The sequence below is a fragment of the Dromaius novaehollandiae genome, chromosome 1, assembly GCF_036370855.1.
Source record: "Dromaius novaehollandiae isolate bDroNov1 chromosome 1, bDroNov1.hap1, whole genome shotgun sequence".
In the NCBI taxonomy this organism is placed as follows: domain Eukaryota; kingdom Metazoa; phylum Chordata; class Aves; order Casuariiformes; family Dromaiidae; genus Dromaius; species Dromaius novaehollandiae.
Window position 1 is genome coordinate 79180099 of NC_088098.1, and position 25986 is coordinate 79206084.

The 25986-nt window shown below is 39.8% G+C and overlaps 1 protein-coding gene across 1 annotated transcript; it reads right to left on the bottom strand.

Moving 5' to 3' along the window:
- On the bottom strand, positions 1–24244 carry GALNT8 (polypeptide N-acetylgalactosaminyltransferase 8). Its single transcript, XM_026106271.2, has 11 exons — positions 23708–24244; positions 18441–18729; positions 16846–17012; positions 15745–15928; positions 14181–14378; positions 12075–12189; positions 9528–9713; positions 7381–7518; positions 6440–6535; positions 5693–5860; positions 1–3980 (listed from the first exon to the last, which is right to left on the bottom strand). The coding sequence occupies exons 1-11, from the start codon at positions 23901–23903 to the stop codon at positions 3801–3803; spliced, it is 1917 nt and encodes a 638-aa protein (XP_025962056.2). The 5' UTR covers positions 23904–24244; the 3' UTR covers positions 1–3800.
- Between the last annotated feature and the right edge of the window lie 1742 nt (positions 24245–25986).

Genomic DNA, 25986 nt, shown 5'->3' on the forward strand with positions numbered 1-25986 from the left:
TGGTGATAGAAACTCTTTATTGTGGCTCTTATCTTTATTATCATTATTAAGTACATATAGTGTCAGAGCAAAAGAGTAACAAATTAGGCTCTGTCATGCAAACTGAACAAACACAATCAGGAAGAAAATAATAATTCATCTCCTTCAGATGCCAAAGCAGATATCATAAGGAGACAAGTACAACTAGAGAACAGAATGAGCAGAGGAGGCTGGAGTGTCCCTAGCTTAACTACTCACAACCCCAGAGAGCCCCAGACCCTCTCCTTACTTCCTCAGGACAGGCCAGCTCTTTCCAAAATCCTAGCTCTATTCTGCATCAGAGCCATTCCTCCTTACCGCAGACACTGCTGTGTCTCTCCACTCATTTGCTTCAATCTTCATTGTTTCCAACTTCTGTCTCCTCTATCGAACAACCCTCTCAAGTCCCCACTGTTCCCCGTAAGCAGCTGATGTGATCTCCACTTTATGAATCCTGAGCTTGCTTCTTCAGACTTCTGGTGCTCTACATCCTCTCTTTCTTTTCCATCTCTAGGGTATGTACTACTCAGCCTTAAGTTATTATCTCCATTTATGCACTCTGAGCAGCTCCACGATTCAGCCCAGTCCTAGCAATTACCTGCACTCTCCTTGGACTGTCACAACTGGCTAACCTCCTTGCCTCAGCCAGGTCTCTCAGCAGAAGGAATATCTCAGGTTCCTAGTTTGCCAAGGATTTCAGAAACCACTCACTCACAGAATACTTAGCAAAAATATCCTGGAAAACACACTGTGCTCGAAGATGTGTGCATGAAAACAGGCAGGCATATGAAAACTTAAATAGGGATGAACAAAGCCTAGGAACATTGCCTGCAACCAGAGAACAAAGTGTGTTATTTCAATCTTGTTCAGAAATGGAAAAAATTTGTTGTGATAAGGACACACATAGTGGAAAACTGGTGAAACCAATAGTAAATCATCCAACTCTCTGAAAAATGTAATTCTTCTACCAAATGTTCTTATACCTAGAGAGGAACCCATACTCTGGACATAAAACAGATAAAATGATAATAATTATTTGGTTTAAAATTGCCCACTGAACCTGGTTGCACTTCTTTCAACTTGAGTAGACAGCCATACCCCAATGATAACACGTAAGTTTAATGATTCAAAAGGATGAGCTCCACAACAAGGGGGAAATTTAGGAAATTAATTTTGGTGGGAAAAATCGGGCATAAAAATGTGAATGAAAACAGTCAGGTTGTTTTTTAAATTTATTTGATTCTTAATTATCACAGTTCCACCCCTCACGGCTGGTCAGAAATAAACTAATCCCCTGATGATAGATTAAATAATAGTCTGCTCCCTGATTTGTTTTCCCCCCAAAGAGATTAATAATTAGCAGTCTTTAAATAATTCCTGTTCCCAGACTGCCTCTTTTCCCTATTCTCCCAGGCAATAAAGAAAAAACTCTTTTCTCCCTTTAATTCCTCCTCCTAAGGTGGCTTCCTATTGCATATATACTAAAACAAAGTTTGCTAGAGCACAAACCCAAAGAAAATAGCTTTCCTGGTCTGTGTAGGCTTATCCTTGGGGCTGCCTTAACAGTAGCAAACACCTTGGTCATTTTGTTTATATTTATTCTGAATTTAGGCTGTCCTATTCCTTTGGGGCTGCACAACCATTAAAAACACCTGTTTATGTTATTATGTATTACCTGTGTTCCTCTGGATAACACATGGTACTGCAGTATTATTGTTATTTTGCAGAAGCTGAGGTGTGTGTTTCTGTAGGCTCAGCTGAAGACTGGTTTTCAGGTCAATGAACAGATTCCACTCATTATGCCATGTCATAGTCATAGCTTCCTTCTCAAGATACCCCATGATTTACAGCTTCTAGTCCTACCACTATTGTTGACTTGTCAAGGAATCATGCACCAATCACTTCATCGTGCAGTGAATTTCCAAGTGGAAAATTATTACTAGTGAGAACAATGAATTACTATTGCAGCATAAAAAACATTAAGTTGTTATTTATGTCTCACTAGAAAGCACTAGTCTGAAAATGGAATTTCTCTCCTCTGGCTACTATTTTTTTCCCATTAAAAAATTAGCCAAAAAGCCATATTTTTGGAGGGTCTTCAGGAAATTAAAACTACTCATATATAGGATATATCAAAATATTTGATTTTGATACATCTGAAGCATTTTGTTTTTGTGTTGATCCTTATATATAACTAAAGGCTGTACATTTGGAAACGGAAGATCCAAACTTTATGGAACTTTTTGATGTTTTCCGAACTCTAATTTCAAAACAAAATTGTCCAAATGTCTGCAACATTTTGGTTCTATTAAAGTATTGTATTAAGATGAAAAATGATTAAGTAAATGTATGCACCATCATCAGCAGTAGCAGGACAAATTATGATCTCAATGGTACCAGCGAAATTCCCACCATGTTCATTGTGCTTACCACAACGCAAATCCTTGGATTTTGGTAAGCCACTTTGTTACTCCAGAGCAGTTATTCCTCTTTCTGTAATGTTATTTGCTTTAACTAAGGATATGGCAATAAAAGTTGATTCTAGTAATTTAATTGAAGTCGGATTAAAATGTGGCTTTTTACCAATAACTTTTCAGAACCAAAAAAAGCAGGTGAACAGACCTTAAGAGACTTAAGATTGTTCTTTAAGAGCTTGCCCAATTACAGTCCTGAATACCAGAGCCAAATTATCCACATCAAGTTTAGAGAGAAATTAGGAGGCACACAAGTTCACAAGATAATATTCAAACAAAACCTGAATCCATTTTCTATTCAGATAAAATGTTTGGCATGCTTAATGGTGAAACTACTTCAGGCCAAAGCTCTAAATGATTTCAGTGAAGTTTGTTTTACAGGAGTTCCCTTCAACAAATAAAGTAGGACTTAGAAGTGGTTACTCTAAGAAGCAGAAGAACCATTTCCACCTAACCCTATTTCTAAAGCAGAGAACAAGAACTCACAGCATGTCTACCTGGAAGGGCTCAGAGAGACACAAACTACCTCCCTTTAGCATTCCTGCAATATTTTACTGAGTTTCTTTGACGCATGCACACTATGGCATTGGGCTTGTGTTCATTTGCAGAACAGACTGAGTTGGATCCCCTTGCTTCCAAAGGTTTGACTGGATTCTATCCACACTGTTAGGTGGCTGGCACAAACCAGCTTCAAGTACTGCCTTAGTGTAGTACTGCCCAATCTAATGAATTTAACTGAGAAGAAGATTCATGTCTAGTGGACTCATAAGAGAAGCAGAACAAGGATGCATTTCTTTTCCCCCTCTACCATAAACACACCCTTACAAGATTTTTTTGTATTGTCTATACAACCTAGAAAAAGACAAATGGTCCATTTTTAGTAAACTCTGTGTGTGACAGGAAATCTTAGACTCAAATTCATTCCTTCTAAACTGCAATATGTAACTGAAATGCCTAATTTAGAAAGTTAGAGGGCTTACACCATCAATGAGCAGAGATAGTCACCTCTAAAGAACATAGAGAACTCAGATGGGCTGAAACACTTCTAGAAGCAATCACTTCCCTCCCATGATTATAAGACAGAGCCAAGGCAATCTCACTCCTAACTGAGGAAACTCTGGCAGATGGCATGAATGTGGTAAGATGAATGTGGACCTTTGCAGTCATGGCTCGTAACTACTGGAAGTAGTACTCATTGTAAATGAGTAGCTAGTATATTGTAAGTTCCTGTGTAAACAAACTCTTCAAACTGTTGCTTCCAGTGTTGTGTTATGAGCACAGAAATTTTCATGAATCAAGGTCCTCCAGTCAATGCTTTGAATGCTGTGTCTTCTGTTCCAGATCTTTCGTCTTTCCCCAGTCCTTAAGAGTATGTTGAATATTCCACCTTTGTCCTGAGCAGGCCTGCATCACAAGTCGGTATGAAGACTGATTGTCTCCTGTAATTTCAAGGCATCTTCTAGTGTTTCTGTTGATTACTGCTGATCCCTGCAAAAGAAAGGAAAATACAAGGGAGGCTGTGGGCTTAAAAATTTACTGCTCAGTCAGGAAGCAATTCTCTTGGCCTCTACAAATGTGTCTGATAAATACTACCAGGGCACAGACCGGAAAGAAAAGTTTTGCACTTTCTCCATGTTAACGAAGCATGACAGCTTTCAGAACTCTCCAATGTTTATTAAAATATATTTGCATACTTATTCTGTTTCTGTTTTTCTGAGGGTTTTTATTCTATTTTGTGGGGGTTTTTTACAGTTCAAAACATCATTTTAGTAATTTTTATACTGTATCTTGTTCTGCAAGAAAAGAGCTAATAAAAGATCAAGAGAATATTCACCTCTTATCTCTGTCAGTATTTCAGTGTAAACTATTGTGAATAGGGTGGGTGTGACTAAGTCCTCTCATCATACTGGAAAGGATGACATTTGTAAGAGGCTGGGTTACAGAACCAACAAGATCTTAACAGGCTTCATTAGGCAAATAGTTGTTTTGCTCTAATGATGTTTGACACAAAGAGCCAAAGATTTACTTTTAAGGTGGGTCTAAAATCTTTAGAAACATACCTTTGCCTTTTTCTAAGTTCTGTGGTTACACAGCAGACTAAGAACAAGAGAAACTCTGTGCTAGCAAAATTTCTGGAGACTGTGTAGAGCCATATTATTTGTTATACATCACTGAAACCTTTGTCTTTCAGCAATTCAACCCTAGTCTCAACCACTTCCCCAAGATTTGTCTCCTGTCTAGTATTTCACTGAAAAAGGGATATAGTAAACAGGCCCACAGCTTATATGCAAGATTAATTACTTATTAATTACATAAACTGATGAGATCTGAACTGCCTGAGAAGGGAAAAGCTTCATACCTTCCTTTCCCACCTCTCCCCTCCATCGTTGCTGCTGCTGCCCATTTATCTTGCTGCAGCATCTGCCTTAGGTCAGCTGACTGAGCACAAGAAAGAGACACCGAATGCAGAATATGAGATTATCACTTGGGATCTGAAGTTTGTCAGTGTCAGCTGCCATAAATACGGCACAAATGGAGACAACTGAACTATGCACTGGGTGAGTTTTATCGCAGGCTGTAACCTGAGCCCAGAGAGGGTGAGCCCAGCCTGATCCCTGACAAGGACTTCCATGCTAAGATGCTTTTGCTGAAGATGGCTCCAGAGAGTGCTCTGGACATAGAGGCCGGCCTGCTGCTCTTTTGTCAAGACAAACTGGTCCCATGAGGAGGCTGGGAAGACAGATGGTGGACAGCGAAGAGAGTTCATAATTTATAGTCTGACCATCAAAAACAGGAGATACCAAGTCTTGCACATTTTCTGCCTGTGAAATGGGCTGTGACAGATGAGCAAGTGAGAATTTTTCACCTGCACAGCTAAAAAGTAAAAGGCTTTAGATTAAACCACTTGATTGCACCAAGACAGACAGATGGACAAATCTGTGCCTATGGCTCAGATAATGTGTAGTAATTGGTTAAATTCTGGTAGGTCAGTCAGTTACATATGTGTGACTGTCCCCTAGTTTTTAACATCACACACCCCTGCAGACTCATTGACTTCACCTTATCTCTTCCAGTGGTACCTGCAAGTCCTGAAATTGAAGCAACCCTATTCAGAAGCAAACCCTTTTGCAAGGAAGGTGTTTAGGATTCCTCATAGTGAGAAAGCTTACTGAAATGAGGGGATATAGAAATGTACCTACTTGCTTAAAATCCCAATACAGGTTCAGGCCGCTATTCACAGCTGTGTCACATTGCTCTAAAACTGGCAAGTCTCCACTCCCAGGGTCAGTTAGGCATCGATCAATCGTATTCAGTCGGGCACGCAAACCACCTACATATATTTCTCCAGTGCTGTGATAAAAGATGTGCTGAGAGGGAAGGTGACACCACTGTCAGTGAATTAAAATACCAAGGAAATCTCAAACGGTTCTGCAACTCACATTAAGTGTGAAATATTGGCTGTACAGAACTAGCATTCACTGATCAGTAATTAAACCAGGATGAATTTGATCCCATACAAGGGACGACATCTTTCTCCTTTGCCTATAGACAAAAGCAAGGTGTTTGCAGTTGAATGGTAACCCTCAGCTTCCTTCCTACTGAGAGGACAGGCAGCAAGGTGTGAGGAAGAGCTGTCTCTGACCTATTCAGCCCACTGATCTTCTGTTAATCAAAAACATCAGTCAGTATCAACACAAGGTCTTACTTTTTGGCAAGATTAAACCAAAAGCCTCAGTTTAATGTACTTAGATCACCACAGGAACCTGTGCTGCTATTGTTTTGATGGGGGCAGAGGCAGAATGGCAGAATATACTGAAGTGAAGGTTAATCTTCCCCTCTAGATAGCACAAAGATGACAGTTCTGAAATGCCCATTCTATAGTCCTGTGAGAAGTTACACTTTAGTAATGGCTCACATCTGAAGATCTGATCAGTTGTCTGCATTACCTGCGGTGAGTATGCATGACAAACATACATAATTGGTGTATTTCCAGGGACAGGACCTTGATCAATGCAGATGTCTTCTTTCAATGTGTTTCTCATCTACAGGATAAAATAGAAAATTTACTGTGAGGAACAGCTATCCTGTTTCCAGCACCTCACTACTGATTTTGGAACTCTCCTGCGAGCAAGGCTCTGAATCAAATTCCAAAGTGGAAAATACAGTATGGAGTTAGAAAAGAAACCTCAGACTACCTTTGCAGAAATGATTATCATAGCACAAATAAGAAACAAATCTAAGGTCCTTCAAAGACTCGTCTACGTTGTACTATGTAGCACCATGTCAGAGGTCACCAGGCAGCTCCAAACAGGTGGTACAACTGCCCAGCTCTACTGAGATATACAAGCTTGGGTCTAGAAACAGTCTACCTATATCAGGAAGACACTGCAGCCTGACTGATTAATTCTCTCTCTTTTGCAAATAATGGCCTGTCTTCCACACTATTATATGCTATTTTGTCTTGATTTATATCTGCACAGCTCCCGAATTATTATCCTGCTAGACTTTTAATCTCAGCAGAAGAATTCCACACTATTCCATTGAAAAATGCAGACCATTACTGGAAGATATTGATCCATTCTTGTTACTCACCTGGCAAGTTTTACATGCAATAAAACAATGCATATTAAGCACTTTCCCAAGCAACTTTTATGTTCCCATCAGTACATAAAAATAACAACAGTTCAGAAATTCTAGATTCTCAACAAATATGAAAAAGATTTTAGAAAACTTCAGCGTCTAGAAAGAAATTTAGAAGCCTTTCTAAAATTTCTAAAAAATTATATCACAATCTCTAAGCAAAACATAGAACTGTTCACAACAGTTCTTCATAACACTGGAGTTAATGAATTGTTTCATATTTGAAATAAGTAGACTCAATACTTACTGTTCCATAGGCCACAATGTTGGGCAGAACTACTAAATTAGGGTAAACATTTTTTATGTACCAGTCAAAGCCTTTACAGTTCAGTTTTTTCCTTAGTTCCTTTCTGGAAGAAACATCTCCAAAGTCTATTCCAGGATTCTGGAAGCACATCACATTTAATTTCAGCGCATTAAGACAGTCTGAGAAACTGGAGAAATACAGACTTCCTTCTCCATATTGACTACTCACAACAAACAAAAGATATTTAAAAGTTCATTTGAACACACATTTTTTAAACTTCAGAAATTCTGAGCATGTTTTGTCTGGAAGTTCCAATAAGCTACTGAAGAACTAACATGTTATGACTTCATAAATGTAAAGAATATCAAAACTAGACATGGATAGGAAGTAGTAGTTTTCCTAATTTATAGTGACATAAAAACTAGATCAAGGTGAAAAGATGAGAGAGCTTGTTAACAACGCTAGCTTGAACAACAGTCTATTGACTGTGGCACTTATGTCATATGAGAGAGATCAAGATTCAAATTCTTGTTTCAAGATGATGTAACTGCTTATATAAAGCAGAACAGCTCCAGCAGGAGAGCTGGACAGAAAATAGCCTTACAGAAGATTACATCCTGTTTTTACACAGTTCTCTAAAACACAGAACAAGTCCCTGGCCTGCAACATGTAGCTCAGGAACTTTAACCTGGCTATTGCATATTCCAAAGAAAAGTGATTGTTTAAGATGAACAAGCTTCTTTCAAGACCAGAAATTGATTCACTGTGAAAACTGGTGCTTTTGTTCCTATCAACAGTTTCATTTTTGGTGACTAACATTTCTGATGAAAAAAATGGTTCTAAGGAAGAATCCCAAATACTTTCAGTAAAAGTCAATTAATGGGAAGAGGAAGTGGATTTTTTAATGTATTAATTTATGCTATATATTTAGCATAACACATGTATTTTAGAATATATTTTAATTTGTTTCTTTAATATCTATTCAAGAAAACAGAAGGAGGTAGGAGGCTATCCTTCCTTTATTAAAGATGCATAAATCCATTGAAGTAAGGACTTCATGAGCTTTTCCTTCTTCATGGAAGATATTAATACTCAAAAAATGGTGTTGACACTTCCAGTATTTTTAACAGTCTGTCAGGAGGGAAGTTAAAACCATATTCAGAATTACTGAGGTTAATTAAAACAAAAAAACCCAAACACAGTAATTTAAAGGACATAGATTATCTCTAAAGGAAAAATAGCAGTGTAAAAAACAGTTTTTCATAAATAGGCATAAAAAACCAAAATCTGATCGCAGTACAAGAAAACTGAAAAGTTCTAACAAAGAATCAAACAGGAAGCTACATTCATAAGGTTTACTTTGTAGTTCTCAGTAAGGGTTAAGAATATCAAGTCAAATGAGGAATCGATATCCTGGGATTTAGTACCCCCCAAAAAAAGCATTAAAAATCACTTTATATGCGTGGTGCCTGATACAATTCACAATGCTGTGTTAACAGATCATATTAAGAACAGCACCACATTGAAGAAAAAGTTAATACTGAGCTTCCAACTGTATCTATGAACACTGAGAATTTATAATTCTTAATTTCCTCATATTAGCATTTTTCCAGCCTTCCAAGGATGCTATAAGACTTTCTCCTTTTTATTCCAGGAAAACAAAAGCAGAACTTTGAAATGCAGACAGGAGACCTCACTTAAATAGCTGTTGGATATTTGATGAAGAGTAACTGAATTTTCTATTCAAGGTTCACTTTTGCCTATTTAAAGATATTCAGGGACATCCAGATCATTAGAGAAGTTTTCTTTCACAAGAATTTGTAAAGATCCCAGGTAAACTAATGCTAAGTCTGCTAGATATCTGCTAGATAAAATGTATGTGGATTGATTTGATTTAAAGTCTTTAAGCTAGCTGTCAGCTCTTGGTCTGTGAATATACAGCACTTAGCATAAGAGGGACATGGCCATGATCACAGATGTTGGATGCCATCTGTATCAATAATTAATGTATCAGTATTAATAACATTTTTTTTTTTTTTACAGTGAATCTCATAACCACTCCAGCTTGCCTCCTGTCATATGATCACTTGCTCTTATTTGACTTTTAGACTATGGATCCCAATTGAAATACAGGGAAACACCACCACCTCCACTGGAAGATTCCATGCTAAGTAGACCATGTACTTGTAGTCATCCATCCACACTTCTGCCACCCGCAAGGCATTCCGTCTCACAGAGATACTCAAGTCTGGCAAGTAAGGCTTGTGAGCTCTTTCCAAATGAGCAATTCTTGAGCAGGGCAATACTTCTATTTTCCCTCCACACTGCCAGGCCTGGATTGAGAAGAGAGAACTTCAGGTAAAGTTGCCTGGTTACTCAAACTCTTTTCACTTACTGTTAGAATGCTCCTATTTCTGCTCCCCCCATTCCTTTACCAGACAGACTCATGTGCTCTAAACATTCAAAGCCCTATTTCCTGACTTGAGAAAATAAAGGGAATTTTTCAATATCTTTTATTCCCACTATGTGTAGCCTTATCACAGGTCACAGCTCCAAGAGAGTAAAGGAATGTTCTTTCTCCTCTTTGCCATCATCATCAACAAAACTGTTCACTAGTTTTCAGTTATAATGCACTCAGAATCATTGGCACAGATGTGCTAAGATAAACCAGTGCATATCTCCAAATGATCTCACTGGGACCCAAACAGCTAAAGACTGTGGTGGATGTGGGCCTGAATCTTTCAGAAGTAATAATATTACCCAGGAGATGACAAGGACAAAATTGGTCCTGCAGAATCTTAAAAACTAGAGAGAATTCACGAAGTAGTTGTCCAGTGGATTCCTGGAACGTGCCTACATGGCATCCACAGAGATGCCTACTCATATTGCAACCTATGCTTCAAAAGCATAAGGGTCCAGCACAAACACACCCAACCTGACTGTGCATGAGCCAGTGCAAGTGTGGAAGCTCTTCAAGAAACTATAAGCTTTGTATAGTACTGGATCTATGCTGATCTAAGCTCAAGCTGGGAAGTACACAGGGCACTAGCTTAGACCACACAGCACTAGCTTCACAAGGCAATAGAAAATAAAGCGTAAATGTATTTTCAAGCAAGACAACTGAAATATTAATTCACCACCTGTGTCACCTGATGTGATGTGATAACATCAAATTTCTATTTTACAGACAGAAACTGAAGAATGGAGTCTTTGGACATCTCCACTACGTATAGTGGTGATGTTCAAAGGTGTCAGCATCTCCAATAGACCATCAACCCAAGTTAATAAATCCATGTAACTCAGTGTGCTGTCTGACACAGGATGTCAATTTACAGAGGAGTTCCATCTGTCCTAGCATTTAACGTAGTTGGAAGACAGTTACTCTATCTCCTCTCCATCATTTTTTCTACCGACTAAACAACTTCATTTCCTCCAGTCTCTGCTCTAATATCACATGTTGCTAGACCTCTATTCATTCTCTACTTTGCTTCAGACTCTTCAGTTGTTCCCTGTCACAGAAAAGAAATAGACCTGTTTGATATAATTTGTTTAGACAAATGTATGTTGTCTATGTTATCTTAAATGTGTTTACAAACAGATATCAGAACTAAAAGAAAAAGCTGTAAGAACATAAGAGAATGGTCATACCGGACCAAAGGCCCATCTAGCCTAGGATTCTGTATCCAGCAGTGACCACAAACTAATGCCTGGGAAAGAGTAAAAACAAGGCAAATAGGGATGATACTTCCCACAGAATCCAACTATTTTCAGCTCTGGGGACTTTCTGCATATTCCTGTGGTTCACATTTGTTCGCTAACTCTCAGAAGGTTTTTCTTTCAGAAACCTGTTCATTCTCCCCATGAATCCCTGCAAGTTTTTAAGATCCACAGTATTCTTTGGCAAGGAGCTCCATAAGTCTGTTATCTGAAGAGTAAAGAACCTCCTCATGTTTATTTTGAACTTGGTTACTAGCCTCTTTCAAAGCTCCCTAACTTGCATATTGGCAGAGAGAGCAAATTAACCAACCCTCCCCCCCCAGAAATTGAAATCTTGCTGACAGGTTTATAATTCTTATGCCCTACCATCCTTTCTCTTCTTTGTAAAGATAAGTGCTATGTTCATTTTTTTTCCTCTCAAGTCTTCTAGAATACTTCCCACTACTATTACTTTTCAGAAATACTTGTTAATACCATTTCTAGTGCTCTAACAAATTCTCTAAGAACTGAAGACGCTCCTGGTGAAACTCTTCCAGCAAAAAGAGGCATCCATCCTTGAGCTGAAGATACCCAAAGATGACAAGCACATTACTTTCTAGGACAGACAGACTTGTTTCTGTTACAATTTTTTCCTAACTTTATCTAGCTTTACTTAATTTGATTTCATCTTATTCTATTGTTGAGCCAAAAGACATAAATTTCTGCAGAGAACCGCATCTCATGATTCAGTATTTTCCAATTGAAGCATGTTTTCACATCAGGAGTCAAACTCCTTAAGAACCACATATAAAAGTGTGCTGCTGAGACTTAAACACTTCTGGAAACCTATCCACATCCCTTGGTACCCAAAATAAACTGAATTATTCTGAAAAATTAGCCCATGCTTTGGGCAATGACCAGTAACCTGAGTACTTTCAAAAATCATGTACCAATTTTCAATGCTTCTTTTAGAAAAAAAACCCCAAAAAAACGTTTACCCTCAGGCCAAGTTCCACGTTTTCTCCTCCATATATGTGCATTCCACCATCCAGGACACCAATCTCACCCAAAAATTCTCTATGTGCAACAAGAATCCCCATTATAGATGGGCTTCTGGAGAACAAAAAAGTAAAATGAGAAAGAAGCAACAATGATGGAAACAAAGTAAAGTCAATTAGCAATCAATCACTGCTTAGGCTTCCAAAAGGATTCCAAATGTATTTCAGAGAGTAACAGGTTAACTTAAAAGAAATCATGTAAACCAGTAGGAAAGAGTCCAGACAACAACAAAAACATAATCAGAGGAGACATAACAACAGTCTTCAGATATCTTAAACAAGAAGAAAGAATCAGATAAAACTGAAGCAAGGAAGGTTTAGGTTAGACATTAGGAAATTTTATCTAACATTAAAGAAGCTAAAACACTGAAGCTGGTTGCCAAGGGGGACGATGGAATCACTATAAATTGAGGTTTTGAAGGAGAACTGAGACAACTCTTTAGCAAGAACAATTTTACTATTGTTGAAACCAGCCTGTAGTGTGGGGGAAAGGGAACTGAAAGTGACATGGTGCTCCATTGGGGGATCTTATCGATGCATATAAATGTCTGAAAAGAGGGTGTGAAGAGGATGGGGCCAGACTTTTCTCAGTGGTGCCCAGCAATAGAACGAGACACAACAGGCACAAACCGAAACACAGGCAGTTCCGTCTGAACATAAGGAAGAACTTCTTTACTGTGAGGATGACTGAGCATGGGAGCAGGTTTCTCAGAGAGGCTGTGGAGTCTCCATCCTTGGAGAGATGTTCAACAGCTGTTTGGACAGGGTCCTGGACAACGTGCTGTAGGTGACCCTGCTTGAGCAGGGGGGGCTGGATTAGATGATCTCTAGAGGTCCTTTCCAACCTAAATCATTTTGTGCTTCTAATATCCTCATCCTCTATGACAAAACCTAGTTCTATTTTTTATTGTCTAAAAATTGTGACCTTCTCATGAGCCATTCTTTAAGCTACATTTGGCTTTCATTTCATTGTCCTGCCTGAACCATTAATGTTTACTATAGAATACTTTTAATGCACACAGGCTCCAATTTCACACAGTTATTTATCTAGGCATCTATGCAGCCTTATCTCTAGTGTTTGGCTACCAAGAGTAAGATAAGAGTACATAAAGAAAGAATTCTTCCATCTCTTCTGACAAACACAGTACATGATTTTGTAATGTTTTCACAGTGTCTTTGCTCTTCAGGATTTACACAGTACATTTTTAAAGCCCTTTATGTAAATAAAATAGAACTAGAAAAATATGATGACTGTGTCTTATATATTGCTGGCTTTTTTTTAATATTGCTTTACAGACAGTTATTAAGGGGTTGTAAATAACATTTGGCATCTGTATAAAACAGGGAGATCAATGCTTTTATGTACTCAGCAAAAGATGGTGGCTTATATCATAGTACACCTGTAATCATCTTGTGTTGAGTATATATACTAATCTGAGTAGTTAAGGGAGATACGGGAAGCACAAGGAAATGGACTGAATCCTAAACCTAGCAGTAAAGGGCTGCTTTAGGTAAAACAGCCATATGCATTGTGTTAATGCCTTTGTCTTACTTTTGTGTAATCCTACTCATCAAGTGGTAATGGTTGAAAAAGGCTGTCCAAGGTAATCTCAATTGCACATTGCCTCTACATCTCTAAATGAAGAACTTCAGGGCTTGAATCGATGTGAATCTTCACAGCTGGGACATGCCATTGCCCAGCAAAGCTGTAAGATCCACCCCAGACTCGTGGGCAAGCAGAGAGAGGGACCACAGTTCACCTCGGACAATTAATGAATATTGCTACCACCTTCCCAGGTAAGGACCAAAAGACAGAAAAGTTAAATAACTTGACCAGGATTGCCTGAAAATTTGACAGCAGGATTAGCACAGAGGAGACTGGAATACAGCCAATGCACTGAGATTTTTCCCATCCATTTCAACTGCCTAGACATAATGTGCTTCATAGGTATCTAACCCACCACCTATGAAATCTCTTCTTCCCTCTTCCAGCTCTAAGTTGGATATCATGTATCTTGGCTCCCTCTCAGTGCTATCCATACTCACCGAACTGGAGCTGTTTCATCTTTGAGAGCATACCATTCAGCTGGTAAAGGTTCATAAAGGCACCAGAGTGCCCAGTCAAATCCATCCGCAGCCACTGAATACTGGAGAAGCTCAAAATTATCAAAGTGAATATTGTCAAATACTGGTGATATTATAACAGTGCGATCTTCTTTTATTCGAGACAGGATAGGTTCAGCCCTACCAAAATTAGCAAACAGAGTCTAATCACCTTGAAGAAGTGGAAGTCTTACGAATAGAACTAAACTGTAGAACCATTTTCTAAAATTGGGTTACCTTGTTTATTTAATCGTTGATATTTGCCTCTACAAAAACAATTATGCTGTTCTTGGAGCACTAGTAATACAATTTGCTAATGTCATGGCTCAATCCTCCCTTCCATTAGGCAACTTTGCATTTTGACTGTCACTTATGCTAACCATAACTTCCACTCTTAACTTGCTGGGCTGTATTGCCACCTGGGCCTGCTTCCTACAGACTCTAAATGTTCTTCACTATCTGCACAAAGAGACAAGAGGAGAGAGGTTAAGAGGATCCTCAGGGTCTAGAGCACCTCTCAGGAAGATCTGTTCCCCCTCTTTCCCTTGTGCCTTAATGGCATGGCTGCAGTATGAAGTAGGAAGAGGCCAGTAGGAGAGGATGGGACAGCATTTTTTGCTAGAACACTTACTGTTGTTAGGCCTGGAGGAATAGACCTTTTATCTCCCTATATACTCTTTGCAGCTTTGTCTACCATATGGCCCTAAAAGCCATGACTAAAGGCCTATGGTATTACCTTTAAGACTGTAACAACTAGGAAGTGTCAGTGAGTGTGCTATCCAAAGAGAAGAGAGAGATCTGGATCAAACTGCCTTTTGGCCTGAGGAGGGCTGAGAGAAGAACTTTATTCCCAGGAAAAAAGACAGCATGGACAATAGTCAGCCACTGAATTCAACAGTCCAGAGGAGAGAGAATGTAAAGAGACTTGACACAAAACAGCATTGTGAAGATCATTATCTAACAGAATACAAACATCCATCATCAGACACTTGTGTCTTGTTCCAGAGTACTACATAACTATGACACGCTATTAAATTAACGGGCAACAGTAGTTAAACATTCTAAAAAGCCAAAATTGTAATAGGAATCAAACCAATTTAAAGTTGTGTCAGTATTACAGCTGCCTAATATACTTATAAAGGGCTAACAAAGTTGCTAGGACTGGAATCATCATTCTCAACCATCATTCTCATGGTATTTCACTGCACAAAGTCTTTTCTCCTAGAAATGTAATAAATATATAGAGATGGTAGGCATTGCTCTCTTGTTCTTCACTAAACAGCTTACTCTGTTACCTGGCTGCTTTGCTATTTATTTCAAACAATTTTACCCCTTTCCCTCTCAAAAATAATGACTCAGTGGCTGTCAATTAACACGTGGTTTTCCAGAAAGGAGAACTATGTACAGATGCTTGTCCCAGCTATACAATTAAACTCCTTGTCCTCCTCCTCCTCCCTACTCTAAAAATAAATAAATAAATAAAATAAGCCAATCCTCTTGGTTTTACCATGCTACGTTCACTTCAATATGGGCATCCAAAATTGCAACAACATCTGCAGTTGACACCTCCCAGCCAGAAATCCGGGCTTGTGTTAGGCCTTCTCTTTTCCGATGTCTTATGATTTTCAGCAGTCCAGGATGCTTTGCATTGTAACTTTTGATGTGTGCTTCCAAAGGTCCTTTCAGATCATCTAAAAACAGCTCCATACATTTTAATGTTTTTTAAAAATTAACAGAGGTCATCAATATTAAGAAATAGAAAAGATCAAGTAGGCAACTGCTTTCTAGCTTCTCCCTGTTCTGGACTGAAAATGCCTAAAAGATTCTTTAAAATAGAATAGCTAGAAGAAGGAGAATCAATCACATCTTATCAGACAACATAAAAACAGATTTGCCTGCAGTATCCAAGTGAGAGTGCTGTGAAAACTGGACAGGACAGAATTTCCGCTGTAAGCAAAAAAACAGAGGTGAGGCCCTAACAATGCAATGGTGGTGTTGGTCATAATCTATGACAACCTGTTTAGTTTTCAACAAATTTAAAAGAACCTACTGACCAGCTCAGAGTTTGATTGCCATGAAAAATCATGGGACTAATTTAAGATCTCCCAATACGAGACAGATTATAACTAGGGTAATTTCAACAGACATATATTGTCTATTACAGCACCCTTGAGACCAGGGGCATGACTATTTCTTAAAGACCATTTTCCAGTCTTTTGCTCAGTCCAATTCTAAGGGCAACAGGACTCCCAATACTTCCCTCAGGAGTATTTTCCATAACACTATACACCACTCTTCAAGGAGTTCAGATGCTTACAAAAACGGCTTTCTTAGTATACTCTCATTTTTGTACCTTACCTGACAATCCCATGAGGATAAATAGTCTCCTACTTCAGTTTTTAAACTTTTCTAATAGTTGCAGATCATCACCATGTTCCTTATTAATTGCCATTTTTCAGGCTAGTAAGGTGTACTTTTTTCTTGTATACTCAGTTTACCTCTGAATTTTGAGAGGTCTACTCTGTGTGCCTCCAAAAGGCCCGACACATTCATTTAACACAATAGTAGCATAAATTAGAAAGGCTCCTGCCTTCCCCAGGTCACTTACCATTTGAACTGTAATCATCTACCAGGATGATTTCTTTCAATAAATGAGAAGGTGTTCGATTAATTATACTAGTAATTGCACGTAGAATGATTGACAGTGCCTCATCCATAAATATAAGTACAACACTGAGTGTTGGAAGGTCTTGGGGATATGTTTTCCTTTGACAGCTATAAGAGAAGGAGAACAAATTAGCACAGTTTCCAAAGAAAATCAGAGAGCAAGGCAGCTGCAAGAAGACAGAACTGGCACATTAGGCTTAAAAACACATAATGAGAGTTAGTAGAAGAGGCAAGAGGGGAATCTGCCAAAACTCAGTTTCACCATTCATTTGAACAGTGTTATACTGAGAATGTAAACTGTTGGGGTAAAGTTAATTTCTGTAAAGATAAAAACAACAATTATTGTTTTGCAGTCCTGAAGGGTCATAAAACATTGTAACTGAAGAATATGCGTAACTTCACTAGGGGTGATTAGCTTACAAAGCAGTGGACATGTGACTGAAATTTGGTTTCTAGCATCCACAGAAGGAGATGACAGTGGTCAAACTTGGCAGTAAACAGAAGCAAATTAGATCATACTCCTTTCATATATGCAATGAATAAGATCAAGATAGGTATAGCTATACTTACAGGATGACATGTGAGACGAATAACTTGGACAAGGGATCTCTTTAGGAAATCCTTGAAGGAGCTTCAAAAATCCTTCTTACTGAGTCAACAGTCCCTGTAGAACTCTATGCTACCCCACACTAGACTGCTTCTAGTACTGAAACAAACTAGTACCATGCTAGCTCGAGTACCTCTGTAGTTCCTGCTGACCCTGCCTGAGCACCTTAAGGCATGCTGCACAAAAAGCCCCCAAAAAACTGACTCCGGAGGCCAGAACACAGCTCCCACGTTACTTCAAACACTTTGAACTGAGAAGCACATACAAAACAGTCATTTTGACTTAGTGCTGTAGTTAGGGCTTGACCCAGTGCCCAGAGGACACCCATGGTCAAGGGCAATGTAATGTTGTCCACTCCAGAAGGAAATAGCTCACAGCCATACCACAAGGAACTGGAAGTTAGCAACATATAGGTCTGCTTCTTTAGTGGCTATATTGGCATGGGGGGGAGGGTCCCAAGCAAGAAAAAGTTTAAAACCTCGATATTACCTGGATATTATACAAGCCTCTAGGTATTGCAGCATAGAAGAGACTTACAAAAGACAATGTAAGAGACTAGAGCAAAACATGTTTCAGATGTCTTGCTTTTGGGGCTTAAATAAACAGACCAGAAGGTCTCATATCTTCTGAATTTTTTTATTATTTTTTCCCCTTTTTCCTGACTTTAGAAGTCCTATTTCAATTATAATGCTAACATTACATTCTTTTTTTCCTAAGTAACTTCTCTATACTGTGACTTCTTTTCACACTTTGGAGTATTACCTAAAAGTCGAGCAATACTTGGAAGAAAATTATAGAAAACATTCTAAACAAATATAGCATAGATTTAGATCTGTTTGTATATTATTTTAACTTAGTCTAAAGCAATGCAGACCCCTTCCCTTTAATTTTATGTTGTCTTGTGAATATAGAGAGGGCTTATACTGCACCTGGGAGATCTGGTGTCTTTAATAAGTCGGTCCAGAGGTAGGTGGTCGCTGAGATAAACATTATACCCATATTTTAAGAACAGATTCTGTGCAACAGTTTGCTCCTCTTCTGTTAAATCTGCACCCCAGCGCTTGAACAGAAGCGAGTCTGGGTACAGCAAGCGATGTACACTCTTCTTTTCCTCCTCTGCATATCCAGCCTGATGTACTTCACTCTTGGAGTTATCTTGCAGTTTCTGATCATATTTTATTTGTTTTATATTTTCATGAAACTGTTCCACTGATTTTGCTGGTTGAAAATGAAAGCAGATTGATTAAATCAGCAACTGAGAATACTGTCCATCATAAGTGAGCCAAATTATCCTCACAATGATGCAAGTCAAGAGATATGTGAAGTTACAGCTAACCTGAAATTAGCATGACAGTAGCATCAGATCCTCCTTCCTACATGAGAAATATCTTTAAACATCACATTCTGCAATACCATTGGCCAAATTCTGCTCTCAATCGCACTAACGTAGAGCAAGTGACACCACAGTGGTATCACTGGAGAGATCTAGGAGTAGAAGCAGCACACAAATTAAATCTGACCCAAACCATATCCGTGATGTTTGACTGACGTTAATCTATCAAAGATCCACAGTGGGGTTCCCGTCTATGTTAGGATGTTTGTACCATATTGGTCTTGGCCCTCTTTTTTGATCAGCTTATCGGGAACTTTGGAACCTCACCTCTCAGGGTTCTGTGAGGTTTACAAGGTATGACTATGTCATAAGACACTGATAACACTACTCCCCTCCAAGCTATTCTGGACTAACTTGGGAGGGATACCGTAATTATTTAACCCAAAACAATGAATACAATAATGACCAGATAATAGACCTAGTAAAATGGAGGGATATGCTTTTCTCCACAAAAAGCAGCCAGTCAGTCTCCAACACAAAGCCATGTTTGTCTTGCTCTCTGTCAGGCTGTGTATGAAAGAACTTAGCAGCACTGCAAGGAGAGTCTCTCCTTAAGGTAGAACACAAATGCCACTGAACATAAAGTAACATTATAGATTTTGAGCACTGAATAATAAGTATATCCTAAAAATTTTATGGGGCACTTTATGATAAATTACTACCCAGGATCTGACATTTTAGCACTAAAACATTATTTGGAGTAGCTTTAACTACATTCAAAAAAAATTATAATTAAATGAAAGTATAGCAAAGATAGTATTTTAGAAAAACAAATCCAAAAACAAATTTTAAAATCTAATTCATGCTCAGGATATGTATTGCTGAAGAAACGATATTCAGGAATACTTTCAGATATCCCAAAACTGCAAAGCAGTTTTGTCTATCTTTACCAATAAAGAGAAAGAAAAAAAGGCATTCTTCTTATGTGTTTCTCACTTTGTTGCGTTAACACAATCAATTCAAACAAATTAGCATCCTTTTTCCAGATGCAATGGAATAACTTCAGAGTCACTGAACTAGACCTGATCTCCTAGTATTTTGTACTCAGGGCCCAAAATGGAACAGAAGAGTATGCTCCTGTATGCTCCCTGTGTATATAATCTTAACTTATTTAAAATTTGCCTTACAAATTACTTTGTGCAGCCATGTCCATATAGCACGATCCAGTGCCACATGGTCTGTCTGGATTTAAGTAAACTTGGTCACTCGAAGCAGCTTAGACATCTTATCTTGATGATCTCCCTGGACTGGTAAGCCTTTCACTGCTCTGTCCTGTAAAAGCCACAACTCTGGCATATTGAGAAAGCACCCACAGGGAACAGCTACGCAAAGTTATTGCCCTCGTACACCAAAGTTAGTCTAACTAAAAGCTTGCGTACGCAAAGTTATTGCCCTGGTACACCAAAGTTAGTCTAACTAAAAGCTTGTGTCCTCAAGAAGGACTTAAATACCTAGAAGGCCAATCCTGCAGGACTTTGCTTTCAGCATCCCGTGCTCCACGTGGAACCCACGCAGTTTGGTTATGCACCCAGGCTCATGGGACAGAAAAAACTCAGCAAATGCATATACCAGCTCTCCATGTGAGAGCAAGCCAACAGGAAGTGCTGTGCATGTTCTGAAATCTCCCTCTCTTGGTTTTGGAGCTTCACATTCAGAGCAGACAAATGAAAGTATCTTTGCTCTCCAGCATTCAAAATACAGAACTTTTTCAATAAAGGCAAGTGCCTGTAACGTTTACTACAGAATCATCCCAAGCACATGCATGTAAATAAGGAAGTGCCTATGGCACCATATTATGGGGAAAGCCCTCATGTCCTTTCTAGGAAGTCAGTACACCGGGGTGCCTCTCTGAAGTGCCTGTACACTAAAGCATGCAGCATGAGAAGCAAACAGGAGGAATTAGAAGGCTGTGTGTCATTACAGGGCTACAGTATCATTGAGATCACAGACACTTAGTGGGATAGCTCACATAACTGAAGAGCTGCAATGGATGGATGCAGGCTCTTTAGGAAGGACTGGCCAGGAAGGTGAGGAGGAGGAGCTGCCCTTTATGTGAGAGAGCAGCTGCAATACATGAAGCTCTGTCTGGGGACAGGGAGGGGTCAGCTGAGGACTTGTGGGTCATGATTAGCCAGCAGACCACATGGGTGACATTGTAGTGGTTGTCTGCTATAGAACACCTGACCAGGAAGAAGTAGTAGATGGGAGCTTCTTCAGAGAACTGGAAGAAGCTTGATGTTCTCAGGCCCCGGTCCCTGTGGGGGAATTGAGTGACCTTGATATCAGCTGGAGGGGCAACACAGCAGGGCACAAGCAATCCAGGAGGTTTCTGGAGTGCACTGATGACAACTCCCTAGCACTGGTGACTGAGGACCCAGTGAGGAGAGGTGCTCCGCTAGATCTCATACTTAAAAACAAGAAAGAAGTGGTCAGAGAGGTGAAAGTCAGGGGCAGCCCTGGCTGCAGCAACAATGAGATGGTGTAGTTGAGAATCCTGTGCGGAAGGAAGCAGGGCAAAGAGTGACAGGTGCCACACAGGCAAGCATGGGACTCTGGATGGTGCAGCCCACAGAAGAGTGGTTTGCTCTGGGGTGGTCCCCAAGAGTTAACAAACCCTGAGTGCACCACGGCCAGAGCCTCCACATTGTGAGGTTGCTGTCGCCTAGGGGCACACCCTCCAATGACCCCATGATTGACAAGTCCAGACAAAGGAGAAGTGACACCACAGACCCACACCATAAACATCTAGGTGCTGTGGAGCCATTCCCCACAGAATGACCTGTTAATGGGCATATTGTTACCCACTGAGCACTGTTGTGGGCTGAGCACTAGATTACCTGCTGATATGCACACTGTTATTGACTAGAGCCATACAACATTTGTATAGCTGTGGGCTGGCATTGTTTTGACTGGCTATAACAGACAGTAAGCCACATACATTTGTTGCCGACTTGGACCCACGGTCAGCTGGCCTGCGGACCCAAGGACGCATCAGCAGGGATGCCCCTGATGTCAACAGCATGTTGAGGAGAAACTGAGGATAATTAGACCAGAAAGATGGCCCATAAAGGGCAAGAGTGGTTGTTGTACAATGCACCTGCTGTTTGGGAATCCGGAGAAAATTATAGCAGAGGGGTGGCCTATAAGGGTTAGAGTCGGGAGAGAGTCATTGCTGTACTGTGCACCTGTTGCTGGAGAATCTGGGGGAAACTACCAGAGGGTGGCCCTCAAGGAAAGGGCAAGAGCAGTCATTGTACCATGCACCTGTGATTTTACTGGAGAGCTCTGATATGTATATATATTTTCAGTTCCATTATATTTCTAGCTTTACTATACTTTTATCCTTGTTATAACCTCTTATCTCTAATAAATTCTCATACTTGACAAATCATGATCCCTTGAGTTCAGTGCAACTAACTCCGGGATCCAAAAGAAACCCAGACATTCCTGTACGGACACGTCACAAAGAGCAGGATCACAACCCTGGACTTCAGAAGAGCAGACTTTGTCCTCTTCAGGGACCTGATTGGAAGAATCCCATGGGATAGGGCCCTGGAAGGAAGAGGGGTCCAAGAGAGCTAGTTGATATTCAAGGATCACCTCTGGCAAGCTCAAGAACCGTCCATCCCAATGAGCAAGAAGTCAAGCAAAGCAGGGAGGAGACCTGCATGGAGGAACAAGCAGCTCCTAGCATACTTGGATAGAAACAGGAAGTATACAGAAGATGGAAGCAGGGACAAGACCCAGGAGGAATATAGAGACACTGTCCAAGCAGGTAGGGATGGGGTTAGGAGACCTAAAGCTAAAGCCCACCTATAGTTGAAACTGGCAAAGGATGTTAAGGGCAACAAGAAAGGCTTCTACAAGTACATAAGTAGCAAGGGGAAAGCTAGGGAAAATGTGGGCCTGCTACTAAATTGGTCAAGGGCCCTGGTGGCAAAGGACACAAAAAAGGCAGAGGTACTCAATATTTTCTTTCCCTCAGTCTTTACTGGTAAGCCCAGCCCTCAAGAATCCCAGGCCCTTGAGATCAGAGGGAAGTCTGGAGCGATGAAGACTTACCCTTGGTGGAGGAGGATCAGGTTAGCAAACACTTAAACAAGCTAGACATACACAAGTCCATACCCTTCCCAACAGTCAAAGCTACTACAAATAACTGAAGCAAGATCCTTCGAAATTTGTAAACTGCACTGTGAGAAAGTAAAGGCCCTTCCTAAATTAATATCCCTCATACACAAACACATCTTCTTGGATGTTGGGCTTGCACCATCATAGACTGAGAGAAAAATAGCCTTGCTGGTATATATCAACAAATGCTGCTTTAGAACATGGTCCAGTTAAGTAGGTGGCACTGAGTTCAGCAATCCCCTTTCCCTCAGAGCTACTCCATCGCGTCTATACTTAAGGCACAAGGACTAAGGCAAGACCCTTGTTCCTCACCCACAAAGCAGAGGCTGAGGAAATGGGGTAAGAGGATTCCCAGGGACTCCCTCCATTTCAAGGAATAACAGCCACTTCAGATTAGCTTGCTGATACAATCACCTTAAAACCACTAACCCCTTCTAAAAGAGTTCAGGGGTAGGAGCTATCTAATATGCAAAAAACACAGTGATGGCTGTGAAAGACTTCATTGTGTTATATATAAATGAAGACATTATCAAGTCCTTTTCAAGTTTGCAAGAAAGAATGAAGAATGTCCAGTGAAATCCAAATTAATATTAGCTCTACTATCTATCATTCTATCCTTCAGGAAAACTAGAGATCTGATTTTCACAAAGTTAAACAGCACTGTATTTTACTTACAGAGGTTGTAAATGCGCCAGTCCAAATGGTCCAGTTTCTCAAAGATGGTATTTTCTTGGTTAAGAGACCAAGGATTAACTACTACAGAGTCACTTCTTCCCTTTCTTAGATCTTGTAGTGAGTGCATAATATAAAACACAAAACCTACATTTATTATTAACAGCATGACTTTATCCAGTCTCCTCCAGGGTGCCATTCTAAGTGTAAAGAAATCGAGCCTTCTGCTGGTTGGAATCTGTATTTGTTTCAGGTTTCCACTGTGTTTTCTCTTTCCAAATTTGCTGTTTCAAATAGCTCTCAGTCAAGCAGATGCAAAGACTGCTCAGATGAAGCACTTAACTGAGTTTACTAGGTCATATAATTGACAAAAATAAGGTACAATGTAGACGTATTTTCACTACCATTTTTACATATATCTGTAAAAGTTACCCATTGACAGGGAAAGCACGCAGCTCTCACAGCTTTCAACCAGTCAAATGACCTGAGGTTATTTTGTAGGAAGTAGAAGGCCGTTGGGTAGCTATCAGAAAGGCTCTGACGCAACAAAGCACACCTACACCCAAAGAAGATTGGAATAAAATGTAAGCCACTTATGTGTTTCGTGATCACTATTAGCTGGGAAATATCTGATTGAAAAAAACCTGTGAGTTTACCACGTGTGCATCTGGGTGGGATCCAGATTCTCCAGTTGAAGTTTCTGACATGTAGGGAGTATGCCAAAAAAGAAATGCAATTTTCCTCAGAAGAATTAGGTCAGTGCATTAGTTCTGGCTTGCTCTGTTTTTTTCATAAAAGGCAATAATTCTCTGAGCTCATCTTTTGAAAATGCAGATAACTGCTTTTATGTCCATCTCCCAGTCAATGATATTGTGTTGAGCTTCATATGCATACTGTATAATGCTAAGATTTACCATGGTGAATTCCTTCTTTCTAAGTGAATATTAAGGTACATGTTAGTATATCCTACTGGCTGGGTTATTTCATTTTCCTTGTCTGAATGCAACACGGGCAATAATATTTCATAACTATACTCCTGCTGAACCAGACTTTACTTTTTTTTTTCAAATGGGTCACAGGGTGGGTTCCTATCGCTCAATAGCACACTATTTACCTAAATGACTTACAAACGTTGATTTTCCTCTTTTATAGCACCACACACAAACTCCCTTCTGTTGTCCGAAAAGCAGATTCGTTGCCCGATGTGCAATAAACCAATAATTACACACTCAGGAGAGACATTTGCTTATTTATTTCAGAGTTGCGCAAGCCTGGGTGCTCAGTGGTTTCCCACAAATCAAGCACACCCCTCCAACTTTTCAAGTAGCATTTATACAAATTGCCAGGTTTGCAATTTTCCCTTTTACACTGATTGGTTAGTGATTTCTTCATTCGCCGGGTCCCACCCCTGTCTCTCAAGGTCCTGATGAGGGGGAGATAGTAATTCCAGCAATTAACACTGCCCCAGCAGTGACAGTAGGTGTTATCTCCCAAGGTCCTGACGAGGGGGAGATAGTCCAGACCCCTTAATTAACATTGTTTCAGCAGTGAGAGGAGGCTTTGTTTCCCAAGGTCCTGGTGCCCAAGCAGGCCTTGTTTCAAAGCCTTGACATCCTCCCTTTCGGAGTGTGGGGCATAGGAATGCAGACTGCTTGTAACTCCCTTATCTTTCCAGCCTGCACCAGCTCTGAGGCCCTTTCTTACTGAACTAGGAGTGCGGGCTAAGGGTTCAGCAAATTTAGCTACTCATGCTAAGCAAGTTTTATCTAAGCGGCTACCTCTAGACAGCTTCAGTTCAATAATTTACAGTTCAAGTCCCAAGGTCTTCAGTTAAGGATCTTTTAGGGCTTTAGCAGTTCTAGGATGCCCTTGATTAAAGAATGCTTCGTTTTAGAAAATAGAGATAGAAGTTATCCTAATCTACCTAGTTCAAACATTCTTTCTGAGCTTCCCAGGGTTGTCTTGTAACAATTCCCCCCTTTGAGACTTATATGATCATTTTCATATTAGTCTCACTCTTTTAAAATCTTTCCCATATTAATTTTGTACAACATCTAGAAATGCATTGAATCACTACATAAACGCATACAAAAACTACTAACACCATTCCCAAAATTGTTAAACACTTTTTAACCCATGAGCTCATGTCAGGGAACCAGGAAGTCAACCATTTCCATGTTTCTTCAAATCCGAAAGAGGTATCATCTTTCTGAACCCCATCTAAGATTTCAGTCTGCTTCCAGATTTCATTTAGATCGGTAGAAATTCTCCCGCTTTGATCC